This window comes from Sus scrofa, chromosome 6 (genome assembly GCF_054392235.1).
Source record: "Sus scrofa isolate SSC_HxYL_T2T_F1_AM1 chromosome 6, Sscrofa_HxYL_maternal_Yorkshire_Landrace_v2.0, whole genome shotgun sequence".
NCBI classification, from domain to species: Eukaryota; Metazoa; Chordata; class Mammalia; order Artiodactyla; family Suidae; genus Sus; species Sus scrofa.
This window is the reverse complement of record NC_139388.1, coordinates 160,174,449-160,188,636: the sequence shown is the minus strand read 5'-3', so window position 1 is coordinate 160,188,636 and position 14,188 is coordinate 160,174,449. Positions and strand designations below refer to the sequence as shown.

At 40.2% G+C, this 14,188-nt stretch overlaps 1 protein-coding gene and 1 pseudogene across 3 annotated transcripts in view; one reads left to right on the top strand and one right to left on the bottom strand.

Moving 5' to 3' along the window:
* Nucleotides 1–676: 676 nt before the first annotated feature.
* Nucleotides 677–14,188, top strand: part of PRKAA2 (protein kinase AMP-activated catalytic subunit alpha 2) — a 70,853-nt gene continuing 57,341 nt past the window's right edge. For all 3 annotated transcript variants that reach the window (XR_002344420.2, XM_021093564.2, NM_214266.2), the window contains 1 exon segment: nucleotides 677–820. Coding sequence is in view for 2 of the 3 variants with exons in the window: in XM_021093564.2 (XP_020949223.1) it covers nucleotides 727–820 (94 nt within the window). In the remaining variant the exon portion in view is untranslated.
* LOC102158444 (lactoylglutathione lyase pseudogene) lies at nucleotides 8,058–10,139 on the bottom strand (annotated as a pseudogene).

Below are 14,188 nucleotides of genomic sequence, written 5' to 3'. Positions count from 1 at the left end.
GAACTCTAGAATGGAGGGTCTCCATCTGTAGCTCAAAATGATTGAGAATGAGGAAGTACACCGAGGTGGGTCACTGAAGCCAGCACACAATTGGGTTCTGTGTGTGTGTCATGACCTGTATCATAACACTGAACCTGAGACTGGAGAAACTTCCTTGTAGCTCTCCTTAGACTGACCTTCGAGCAAGGTCGTTCACCATCGCCTCCCGCCCGGATCCCTTAGACCCCTAAGCTGGTTTTCACACCCCTCTTTCCTCACACTTCAGGCCTGTTTCTCTTCTCCACCTTCAGCTTGCATCTCTCCGCATTTGCTAAGATTCGGCCCAAATCCCACCCTCATTTCCACTCCTTCGGGTTCTCCTCACCGCCCCGCCCCCAGATAGCGGGGCACCATCCGACCGCCACCGCCTCCCGCGCACACCTGTAGTCCTCCGACCCTCCCTCCACCCGGCCTCCTGCGCCCAGCCCAGGGCCCACCCTGCGCGCCCGCCAGCTCCGCACACCTACGTCCCCGCGCCGGCTCTGGCCGGGGGTGTGCGCTCTGCCCACCCGCTCGAGCCCCCGCCCCGCCCACCTGCTCGCCCTCCCGCCCCCCGCCCGGCCCTCGGCGCCTCCGGGCCCCCGCCCCCCGCGGGCCCGCTGCACTGTGGGTAGGCGGCGGCGGCGGCTGCGGCCGCACTGAGGAGTCCGCCGCGGCGGCGGCGGAGCGAGGCTGCGCGCGCCGAACATGGCTGAGAAGCAGAAGCACGACGGGCGGGTGAAGATTGGACACTACGTGCTGGGGGACACGCTGGGTGTCGGCACCTTCGGCAAAGTGAAGAGTTGAGTACGCGCCGAGGCCGTTGCTCCGGGCTGCCAGCCTCGCGGGAGGCCAAGCCCGGGAGCCCGGGGCCGCCAGCAGGCAGTGGGTGGGCAGCGGGCGGCGGGGCCTGGCGGCAGGTGGAGCGGCCCCACCAGGGCCGCGCGGAGCCCGGGGGCTCCGGGAGGGCAGCCGTCACTTCCTCGCCCCGCGGCAGCGGCCGGGTGAGGGGACGCGGGAGGGGCGCAAGCGTCCCGGGGTCCAGGGCCGCCGCCCACCGCCTTTCTCGCAGTCGGGAGCGAGACGCTTCTCCCGCCCGACTTCAGTGCCCTGCTCTGTGACACCGGGAGACTGGACTGTTGGGCAAGGTGCCTTCCTGCTGGGAGACTGTACGGGTAGGGGTGGGGAATGACACGCGTTCCTGGTAGTGGAGTTTCCATTTTTGCCAGGTGCCCCGTTAGGTCCTTCACAGGTGATCTCCTTTGAGCCTTAGGGCAGATGCAGGTGTTATCCTCACCTTAAACGCGAGAAAACAAGGACCCCCTAGGGGTTTAGGAACATGCTCAAGGTCACACTGGGATGTAGGTCTAAAATGTCCTCCAGTTTGGCCAGCTGGGAGGTCCCTGCCGTCCGAGTTCTTTCGTGCTCCCTTGCTGGGTTGGTGGGGCTGAGAGTTTAGGGGGTGCTCCCCGAGCGAGCGGTTGGGTGGGTCTTTCTCCTGGCTGGAATGCAGCTGCATTGGATCGGGGTTAGTTACAGCTGGGAGGTCTGAAGGTTGGTTGGTTTGTGTAAAATGGTCCTAGGAAGGCTTCTGGGATGCGGGAGAGAAAATGCGGTCCTTGGTGCTGGATCTTGGGGGATGCCGGGCTGAGGCCAGAACTGCTAAGGCGTTTGTGCTCTGCTGAGGTCTGTGTTCTTGGTGATGCGGTCCCATTTTGGGGTGTAGAAAAACAGGTTGCTTTTGAATTATTTTTACTTCTTCCTAGTTAAGTATTGAACGTTCCTGTTTTTGTTAATAAGAGTCACATGGATTTAATTAATTTGTCCCCCTCCCCCGAACTAGAACCGGCTATTTAAAAATACTTCTCTTTTGATTGTTGCAAATCCATTACTGTAAGTGTAGTTTGCCTCCCCCCCCCCCTTTGCTCTAGAAATGTTGGTTAGGTAGTTTGTAGATTTTATGGAAACTTCTATTTCCTCAAAAACTGATGTTTTAACTTTAAATTAAGGCTGTTAAATGTTTATTTCTGTGGCACGGACCAGCTCTTATTTACTTCCACATGTCTGATATCCTTTCGTTTGTTCAGAACGCACTGATTGAGTGCCTACAGTGTTTCAGGCACTGTTCTAGGTAATGGGGATACCCTAGAAACAAAATCAGATTAAAATCTCTCCTTTTGTGGTGCTTTAATAAATTCTTGTAGGGGAAGACAACAATTCCTTTGTGTATGTATATATGCGTGTATATGTATGTATATATGTGTGTATGTATATATTTGGTGCCCTTGAGAAAAATGAATGAGAGAAGAGAGGATAGGGAATTTTGTGAGGTTAGCAATTTTCAATAAGTTTATCAGGCAAGGCCTCACCGGCAGGGTGGTATTTATCTAAAGACCTAAAAGATTTGTAAAATTCTTTGACGTACTGTGAGAGCTGTGAAGGCTTTTAGTTTTGAAAGACTTTATAGAGTGGACAGTTAGGAGAATATATTTAGAATGACTATAGACTCAGGAATTGGATTAACGCTTATAACATTACTGAGGCCTCTTGTGTTTTGATGTTATACACCCAAGCCTTTGCCATCTGGACAAGTACACTCTCCAGGTTATATAAGGTACCCTGCGCCCTTTGAAATTGTTAACATTTTTGTTTGTCTTTTTAAATTTTTCTGTAATCTGAATGTTGACTAAAACACCTATCAGGTCAGTCAGCCCATTGGCACAAGACAACTTAAGTCTCTTTTGTATATACTTTTGAGCTGCTTCTAGGCACTGACGACTTAAAATGTAAACCATCAGAAAAAATGCTTTGATTTATGAGAAATACTTTTCCTGGAAGCCCCTGCCCAAAGAGCAGCCAATTGGAGGAGATGTTTCTAACACTATACTAGGGCCTCTCTGCAGTAAGACTGTGGTTTCTCATCCAAGGTTATAGACTTAGTACAATTGCTTAATAAAAATTATAGAAGTTGCTACATCTTGAAGTTAGTCATTTACCATTGACCCTTGAACAGCACAGATTTGAACTGCATAAGTCTACTTCTACAGATTTTTTCACTAAATATGTACTACGTAATACATAGTCTGAGGTTGGTTGAATCCTAGAATGTGGAGCCATGGATATGGAGGGCTGACTGTAAAGTTATACATAGATTCTCAACTGCCCAGGGTTCAGTGCCGCTAACCCTGGTGTGGTTCAAGGGCCAGTTGTAATTCTTCAAGGGACAGGAAGCAAAAGCACATGCATTTTTAAAAACAGCTTTATTCAGGCATATTTTACGTATCATAAAATTCACCCATTCCAAGTGTACAATTCAGTGATTTTTTTAGTAACTTTACCAAATGGTGCAACCATTATCGTAGATCAATTTTAGAACATTTTCATCACCACAGTAAGATTCCTTATGCCCATTTGTAGTTAGCCCTCAGCCCTAGAAAACTGCTAATCTGTTCTCTGGATCAGTCTGCTTTCTCTGGACACTTCTTGTAAATGGGATCATTCAATATGGAGTCTCTCATGTCTGACTTTTTAATGTAACAATGCTTTTGAAGTTTGTGCATGAATAGCATCTGTCAGTGGTTTGTTCCTTTTTATTGCCAAATAATATTCCATTGCCTTTTCAGTCACCTGTTGATGGACTTTTTTTTTCTGTTTTTGGCTGTAACAGATAGTGCCACCACAAACATTTGCATGCAAGTCTTTGTGTGGCCATTTGTTTTCATAGAGCTTAGGTAGATACCTAAGAGTAGAATTGTTGGGTCATATCAGTTTTATGTTATCGTCTGGAGAAACTGCAAACTGTTTTCCAGAGTGGTTGTGCCATTTTGCAATTCCTCCAACAGTGTATGAGGGTTCCTGTTTCTCCAAATCCTCACTAACGTTTGTTATTGTTGTTTTATTATAGCTATTCTAGTGAGTATGAAATGGTATCCCATTGTGGTTCCAGTTTACACTTCCTTCATAACCAGTGATGCTGAACATCTTTTCATGTACTGATTAGCTATTTGTATATCTTCTTGGGAAAAATATCCGTTCATATCCTTTGCTCATTTTTTGATTGAGGTGTTTGCCATCTTATAAGTTGAATTATAAGAATTAAAAAATTCTGGATTCAAGTCCCTTATTGGATACATTTTGCAGATAGTTCATCCAGGTCAGTTTGATTTTAATTTTCTTAATGGTGTCTTGTGAAGTGTAAATGTTTTGAATTTCTGTGAGGTCCAGTTTAGCTACCTTTTTCCTTTTATGATCATGCTGTTTGTATTGAATTTAAGAAATCTTTGCTTTGGGTTTCAAGGATTTCCTCGTATGTTTTCTTATAAACCTTTTATTGTTTTAGCTCTTATATTTATGTCTTTGACCCATTTTTTGAGTTATTATTTGAGTATGGTATAAGTTGAAGTTCTAAGGTCAGCTTTTTGAGTAAGAGTATCCAATTGTCCTAGCACCGTTTGTTGAAATACATGCATTTTTATTCGTTATAGATTTAAACTTTGTAAACTTAATTTCTACTAAAAATCTAATAGTAGATGATTTTATTTTATATGGCCATAATAACACGGCAGTGAGGAGTGATGAATATTTTATGTACCTTCTCTCAACTGTTATTTATAGATACTGAAATTTTAACTTCAGTTGTTGATTTACAGACCAAGGTTAGGTACAGTAAGCAAAAGTGGAAATGACTAGTGTTCATTAAAGAGCACTGGCTTTACGCTATTTTTTTTTAAGTATATGAAATACTTCTATTTGTTGAAAATTAAAGCCTTATTTAAAATATTCTAAATTGATTTTTCTCCATTGTTCTACTGTGTTATTAGACTGCTAGGGGAGTGCATATGGAAACAGATTATGTGGGCTTACAGTTTAAAGATAATACTTTTTATCTAGTTAAATTTTTTTCTTTATATTGATTGCTTTGGTTCTTAATCTTTCCAGGGTAGGGAAGAACTGCTGTTTGAGAACTCTTGTAATTAGACTTGCTCAGTTCTTATCCAAATAATGAAGGTAATAGAAATTCTAGAAGAATAGATCTGTTGTTTGTGTTATACAAAGACAGGTTGACGAAAAAATATATTTATAATATAATGGTACTTATTTAAAAAGAGGCCTGTATTTTCAAGGTGAGGACTGATAGATTTGGTTTCTGAAATAATTGCTCTTCATTGGAATGTACAGCATGGGTTTATTGGCAGTCACACTATTGCTTTCTAGTCAGGAAGTTCTCATCAAGGAATCACTTTCTGTTTTTCATATAGTTATGTGCATGACTCACGGAATTGACCTTCCAGAAATTAAGTAAATATTGTATTAATTCCCTACTTCTTTTTGAGATAGCAGGAAATATAAGCAAATAGAAAACTTTCATTATTTTTTTTTAACAAGCAGTGTTACCTTTTTAAAAATGGAAATACCAAGTCCTAAATGATAAATTGACTTCGAACAACTACCCAATCAATTGGTGGACCTCAGAGTTACACCTGTGTTATTTTGGGACCATACTGGCATTGTTTTTTGTTTTTGTCCTTTTAGGGCTGCACGCATGGCACATGGAGGTTCCCAGGCTAGGGGTCAAACCAGAGCTGTAGCTGCTGGCCTACACCACAGCCACAGCAACGCCAGATCCGAGCTGCATCTTTGACCTACACCACAGCTCACGCCAATGCTGGACCCTTAGCCCACTGAGCTAGCCAGGGATCAAACCCGAAACCTCATGGTTCCTAGTCGGATTCATTTCCACTGCTCCGTGACGGGAACTCCCTGGCATTGTTTTTGACTCTTAGGTAGTATAAAGACCCCAGAGAAGACATTCAAAATCTGGACTTTATTTTCTTCTTCTAAAGGATGACAGTAGAATATGGAAGTTGTTGGGTCTTTTACAACTCATTTTTTAAACATTTAATTTAAAAAAATGGGTGCATTTAATTGTTTCTTCTGGTTAATAGAAATTTGAATTACTGAAAATGGGAGCTGAAATAAAGATATAGAGCAGAAAAATAAAAGGGAAGCGTGTAACACTTCAGTGATAAAAGCTATAACTTGATTCAGTTTTTATTGTCTTATAAGTATTGTTATGCACTTGATTTTGGTTATTTCCCAAAGTAATCAGTTTGATTTGATATTATCTCCACTTTACAAATGTAGACATTTAAAACTGAATGCCCAAAGTCACAGTGCTCGTAAGTGGCAGAGTTGGCAAATTGAGAATTCTCCGATGCAAATCTGTGGTGTGTGGACTGGAAAGTAAAAATGCATAGTATGTGTCTTGTGAATTTCAAACCTATGATGATATAGTTTTACATGTCCATAGATACTTTTCAAGGATTAAGAAAATAAGATTTAAATTTATTTTGATCCACATAACAGTTTTTTTGGAACTCCATATGGATAGTTAAAATTTATATTTTCGTATTCTCAACTTCTAATCTTATGTCTCAATCCATTTCATTTTTTACATGATACATTTACTGAACTCCGAGAATTTTATCCTAAATTTCTTAAAACTATAATCTATTTCAGGGTTTTTTTCTCCCTTATGAAAGTAACCTTGACTAAAGATTACCAGTAACTTAGTAACCAGACTAAAGAGAATTTGTAAAAATAATTTGATGTCCTAGGAAGAAAGAACATTGGTTTAGGAAAGACATTAGCTGGAGATTTTTTTTTCTTACATAAAATTTGATTTTATTTCAGTTTATACATACTACTATTTGTTTGAACTGCTCACATAAATCCATTCTATCCAAAAAGGAAATGTAAAGTGCTTCTATCAGTGTAAGCACAGTCAGCAGGCCTAGCCAGAGGTCTTCCACTGGAGTCTACAAAAAAATCTGAATGTCGCTAAACCACAAACTGGATGGTCTTATTACTTGGACCATAAGAGATTTTCAAAATCAGTTTGATTTTTAAAACCCATCAAATGTCATTCATGGGAGGGAAGACGACTGAGCTAATTTTTGATAACTCGGTTGTGTTGTCACTGAACATAATCGATCCTAAATGATCACTGGGCTCTGGAAGACCTTGGGGTAGGGGCTCTTCGCAGTATAAGCACCACTGGTACAGGTACAACTGGGCATCCCCAGAGCACTTGTGTGCTCCTGAATTCCTCCACTGCTTCTTCCCTCGCCGTGGTGCTCAGGCTCGAAAGCTGAATGGACAGTGCTTAAACTCACTGAAGGTTTTACAAAGCAGACTATGGAGGAGGTATAGTGAGGTACTAATATTCGAGGTACAATCTAAATAGTAAGAATGATGATGAAATCTTTCGTACTTGAGTCTGTTCACATTGCCATGGATCCAGTCAAGTTATTTTGCATATCTAGCCTGCTTTCTATCTTACAGGATACTGGGGAGGAGTAAGTGAGATAAAGTATGTGACACCCTAGTCCACCTGTCCGCACACCTAGTATATAATATTCCCATCCTCCTCCCCATCCAAAATGAAGAGGTTAGACCTTAAACTTTGAGAGGACTTTGTAAAGAAGTTAGTTTTTCTATCAGAATCCTTGTCAGCATGATTTTGAATTTCTCCCAAGTAATCTCTCTTTTCTGAAATAAACTTTATATTACTGGAAATATACATGAAATTTCATTTTTATTTAGTGTTCTTTGCATTGTGAAAAGTTACTTCTGAAGAACTGAAACCCCAGAAGGTAACCACAGCAAAAACATGCTATATGTTTTGTTTTGAAAATGATGATTCAAGGGCAGATTTGTAGACTTGTATCTTTTTTAGGAGATAGAAAGCAAATGCAGCTTCTGAAGGGGATTGTTCTAATTATTGCCTTAAAAAGTAAAGTTATACAAGTACAGTCCAGGACCTAAGACAAAGCACTGCTTTAAAACTAGGATGACTGAACAGTTAGTGGAAAAACAGCTGAAATAGGAAAGGGAAATGGCTTAAGAGTAATTGCAATTGGGACCGTGATCCATCTAGCCTTAAATGCTTTTGTTGTCTGACTATCTTGGCTCACAGAGTTTCCTTTTTTACCTTCCACAGTGTCTCCACTGAAATCTCAAAGTCATATCCCACAGAACTAAATAATAGTTGTCATTTTGCTAGGATTCAAAATTTCAATCCAGTAGCCATCAGGATCTGGAATAAATGCCAAGGCTTTCATTTACCATCATCAGGTTTCTTCACAAATTTGGCTCCTAGTTCTTCACATCTTCTACAAGCACCATGAACGTCAGGAAGAGCAGTTCCAATGGGACCAAATTCCCAAGGGTCTGAATTGCCACTGTGGTAACTCTGGCTGGCATCATCTTCAGTGCCCCAGTTGTGTGTCAGTCCAAGCATAGCTTTTCTGGAGAATGCCCACGCTACTTTTTCGTCTTTATCTTTTGGGATGTCATTTTTATCCTCATAAGCCAAGAGATAGAGTGAAAATGTCATAGTGGGAAAATCTAATTTTTGGAGTAGCGTCATTCTAAGAATTCTAGTATAAAAATCCAGCGACTTCTTAGGATCCTTAATTCGCAGCGTGGCCTGCTGCAAGAGAAAAATCCTTGGTGCTGGGATGTGGGTCAGAGCAGCAGCTGTGGGCAGCCCCGTTGTTAAGGCCGCCAGATATGGCCACACTGCTGTATCGTGGACAACCATCCCTGGGAATGTGGCCGATTCCCACACGCAGCCACCCCCTTAGCTGAAAATTTTAATTCCATTCCACTACTAGTTATATGAATTTGGGAAAATTATTAAACTTCTCTGAGCCTGTTTCCTCCTTTGTAAAATGGCAATAACACATGGCCTACCTACTTCCAAGAATTTTTTGAGAATTAAAAGGGTTGAGGTACATAAAATGACTCTAAAAAAGATAAACTAGGAGTTCCCATTGTGGCTCAGTGGGATAAGGACCTGACATAATGTCTATCAAGGATGTGGGTTTGATTCTTATCCTTGTTCAGTGTTAAGGATCCAGCTTTGCCTTAAGCTGCAGCACAGGTCGCAGGTTGCTGTGGCTGTGGCATACACCTTAGCTACAGCACCGATTTGACCCCTGGCCCAGGAACTTCCATATGTCCCAGGTCAGACATGAAAAAAAAGATAAATTGCTGTACAAATAGATGGTACTGCTGTGGAGATGACTAGATGCATGGCCATTGTGAATGGATCCTGTGCCCTGTGTGATGTGTTAATTAGTGTTGGCAGTGTTTAGAAATACTTTCAATTCTGATCACAACATTGAGACAGAGCCATAATAATCCGCCCCTATTTTTTGGTTGCCTGCATTGAAGAAAGTTCCTAGTGATTAATTCGTCTGTGCTATTTGATACTTGATTATTAATATTTATATTAAAAAGGCAGTATCCTTTTTGGTTAAGTTGTGAAATTCAGTTTTTTACCAATATGAAAAATGAATAAAATAAAAATGAAATGGAAATAAACTATGTATGTTCATGTAAGTTGTTAGCTGAACTGATTTTACTTTTGAAGAGTCAGATTCTAAACAATTGTTAAAACAATACTTCCAAGTAATGAAGCCGTGTATTTTCTGAAATACTAGAACATTAGCGCTTGAATCAAAATCAGTTCAGTCAGATCTCTCAAACAACTAAGTAAATATTGTGCTATTTAGGGGTTTTGTTGTTTGTTTTTTGTTTTTGCTGATTTATATATCATTTTAATGATTTTTAGCATAGGTAATTTTTGTCCTTGATACCAAATGGATTTTGTTCATTTTGTGTAATCAGTTGATTGACTCTCAAAAGATATTTTTCCGTAGGAAACAATGTGTAAGTGATGGATAGATGCAGGTTAAGTCCATAAAGACAGCGTGGTATATAGTGAAGAGAGCACTGGGTTTGGAAGGCCTAGTGTGGAAGTTTGCTGTTGTGCGCCAGCTGTGCGGCCTTAAACCAAAGTCACTTGATCGCTGAAAAAGGGAATGAGACCATATTGTTATTTTACACTGTTGTGAGTAGCATATGAGAAAATGCAGGTGAAAAGCTACTCACAAATACTTAACTTGTATGTCCTTGGGTCCTCATATGTACTTAAACCTGTAATTAGCTGAATTCTGCGAATCTGTGATCTGGTTCTGAGAAAAGAATTTATTTGATGATGAGGAGGAAGAGTATACTATCTCCTTTTTAATTTTCCCCTGGTCTTCTTTCATGTTTCATTTGGATGTGTGCATTAAACGCTGATGCTCTGATGCTGCTCACCTGTCACCTTCCTCTATACACCATGTGTGTAGCTGCAAACACGTAGCAGATCCCAGATCCTGTGGTAGTAATCATAGAACGCTGGGAAGGCAAAGCTGAGCAGCAGGTGGTAGTTCTTATATACGGATCATTCTCAGGGTTCTTCTTACAGTAGAACCAAAATAATACATGAAGTTCATTTTTTTAAACTAAATATGCAGACTCCAAGCTAAAAAATGCCTTTCTACAAACTCCCTCCTAACATAGCTATGTAAATTAGGAAGAATTTTTGTAGCTGATCACATTCTGAGGAGATTACCTCAATTCCGTGGACTTTCTCCCTTTCCCATTCTGACACAGCACTGCTTTATCTAGTTTGCTTTGTAAGAACATGCCAAAACATTCACTCATCATGTGGTCCATGTTAGCTTTCCTTAAAGCGTTTTATACTGCTTCGTAATGATAAGATGGCCTCATTTATTCTTCTGAGATTCCTGTGGTTTGCTTGATGATAGGGAAAATATTTTGTAGAAAGGAGTTAATTTTTAGAAGCCAGGTAGATAATTTAATTGAAACTAGCAGAAGATCTAATTTCAAATCCTTTAAGAAATGATGAGAAAGTGGATGGCGAAAGACCCCTAAAATACTGAATGTGTTATGAAAATGAGAGCCAATCTTTGTTGTATATTAGATACAAATAAATATAAGCAAAAACACTGTGATCATGTTGAATAGATTTTTATTATTTGAACCATTGAAATGCATATGCAAAGCAATGTGTTTATTTTGAAATGTAGTGAACCATTTTATTTTTAGTATAGTGTTATTAAGGAAAGAATTTGAGGCAGCTCTTATCTCTGCTAATAATAGAAACCTTCTTCACCCCTTCAGGGGAGCAGTGTTCTTGCTTAAGTGGTGTCTTACAGTTAACAACATTTGCCTCTGATAAATGTTTCTGTATTTCTTTTGGTGGTGCCTTTTTTTTTTTTTGCTTTTTAGGGTCGCACTCAAGGCACATGGAGGTTCCCAGGCTAGGAGTGGAATCGGAGCTGTAGCCAGCGGCCTATGCCAGAGCCACAGCAACGCCAGATCCGAGCCGCGTCTGCCACCTACACCACAGCTTATGCCAACACCAGATCCTTAACCCCCTGAGCGAGGCCAGGGATTAAACCTGCAACCTCATGGTTCCTAATCAGATTCATTTTCGCTGAGCCAGAATTGGAACTCCAAGGCAAAGTCTTTTCTTTCTTTCTTTTTTTTTTTGGTCTTAGGGCCATACCCATGCCATATGGAGGTTCCCAGGCCAGGGGTTGAATTGGAGCTACAGCCGCCAGCCTACACCACAGCCACAGCTGCAGCCACAGCAACATGGGATCCAAGTTGACTCTGTTACCTATACCACAGCTCACGGTAGTGTTGGATCCTTAACCCACTAATCGAGGCCGGGAATTGAACCTGCGTCCCCATGGATGTTAGTCAGATTCGTTTCCACTGAGCCATTATGGGAACTCCTTGGTGGTGCCTTTGTTTTTAAAGTGTTAAAAATTCTTTTTAAGTTTGCCCTTAGTTTTATAAAAGAGCCTTTTTGTTTGTTTTTTTGACTATCCCTGCAGCATATGAATGTTCCCAGGCCAGAGATCAGACCTGTGCCATAGCAGTGAACTGAGTCACCACAGTGAAAACACCAGATCCTTTAACCTGCGGTGCCACAAGGGAACTCCTAAAACAGCTATTATTTAGGATAATCATATGATTAAAGATAAGCATCAAATCTTTCTATAATGTCTTTTACCCTGAATGCTAATGTATCAATTTATTAAAATACTTTTTAAGAATCTTTTTTCTTCATATTATTTTGTACATTTTATGCACTATTAAAAACACAATGGTCGTTCCCACTGTGGTGCAGTGGGTAAGGATCCAGCATTGCTGCAGCTGTGGCATAGGTCACAGCAGTGCCTCTAATTCAGTCCCTAGCCCAAGAAACTCGCATGGGCTGTGAGCGTGGCCAAGGGAAAAAAAAGCCCACAATGAGCAATATGTTGTTCTCATTTACTATCTCTCAATTTCTAAGTTATAAATTAGTTATGAGATAGTTACCTAGCTATCATAATTGGAAATTAATGGAATTAAATATTTGAATAACTGGGTCACCATGCTGTACAGTAGGAAAGAAAACGTGTCAGGGAAATAACAATAAAAAAATTGAAAAAATGTATGTATATGCCATACATTAAAAAAAACTTCTTGGAGTTCCCGTCGTGGCGCAGTGGTTAACGAATCCGACTAGGAACCATGAGGTTGCGGGTTCGGTCCCTGCCCTTGCTCAGTGGGTTAACGATCCGGCGTTGCCGTGAGCTGTGGTGTAGGTTGCAGACGCGGCTCGGATCCCGTGTTGCTGTGGCTCTGGCGTAGGCCAGTGGCTACAGCTCCAATTCAACCCCTAGCCTGGGAACCTCCATATGCCGCGGGAGCGGCCCAAGAAATAGCAACAACAACAACAACAACAAAAAAATTCTTACTTGGTAAATACTGTAAGTATGAATTAATTTCATTTTCATTTTTAATGTTTTGGAGTATAACTTGGTACTACATGTATTCCATAGTTGACTTTAGTTCTTCCAGAATTAGTTAATGGTAATAGAACCAATACATATTAAACATCTACCATGTTTAGTCATGTTGACTTTTAAGAACGTTATTTTTACCAGTGTTAAAAATGTGGCAATGATACTACAATAGATAATTTACTAATTTAAAACAAAGAGGGCATGTTCATCACAAATTTACTTAAATGATTCTTGCTTCACGTTTGAATTCTAAGTCAAATAAGATATGATGAATCCACATTTTACTCCAGTTTATACCAGGCCTCTTTAGAGCTCTAATTCACAGTTGACAGTGTAACAGTTTTGCTATATGCTATAAGCTTGATTTTAGCAAGAAATTTGACTTTGTGCCTTATGGTCTTTTTTGGACAAGATAAAGAAATGTACTCTGGATGGCTTATTGCTGCTGAGCAACTGTTCTCAAAGAATTCAGGTGTCATTGTCAGGGGAAATCTTGGACATTTACTCCATTTATTAAGTATAGTAAGAGTTCCTATTTGGGATAGTACAAAGCTAGATGATATAATTAATAGAGAAATCACAGAATCAGTTTATATTTATGTAGATTCTTTGGATTATTACGTAAAATTGAATGGGAACAGGTGTCAAATCTAGTCCTTAGGTTAAAACTGAAGACAAACAGGTGCATAAAAGAGTGGAACAGTTGATAGCCAGTTTCTAAGATGTTGAAGTTTTATCTGACCACAAGTTTTGCAAGTATATGAGTGCCTAAATTTAAAGATTGTTATTAGGTGGAAAATAATAGTTCTTTACTTTGTCTTAAGCTAAATCTTGACTATTGGTCTCAGTTCTTGGTTCCATAATTTGGAAGAAAAACTTAGCCGATTATATTTCATTTACAGAATGATCATTATAACTATAGGAGTTCAGAAAGTATGCCATATGAGATATAGTAAAGGATATTTTTCATACTATGAGAAAACATATTTTAAGTGATTGGCTGTTTTTAAATAGCTAAGGTACTGTCACATGGAAAAAGGGGTCACGCTTTCAAGGCTGAATCTGTGACTCTTGAGTGAATTCTTAAGGAGGTAAATTATAATCCAGAATAATGAGGATCTTTCTTTCAAGGAGACTGTCTAGGAGTAGTACAACTTGTACCACAATTCATTTATATTTCCGTTATTGACAGATTTACTTGGATACCAGGTGGATATCAAGATTGTTGCCATAAAATTTCTGGTTTGAATGGAAAGTCATTAATACCGAGTTCTCTTTAACTTTAATACTCTATTATTGCATATACTTTTTTTTTTTTCCTACTGTGGTTGGCTTCCATACTTGGCTATGACTTCTAACTTGTATCAAATCAACCTTCTAGTTAAGAACAATTAGAAAATATGAAGAAAATTAAGGCAGCTGGGACTTGACTGGTCGGTATCCCTATGAGG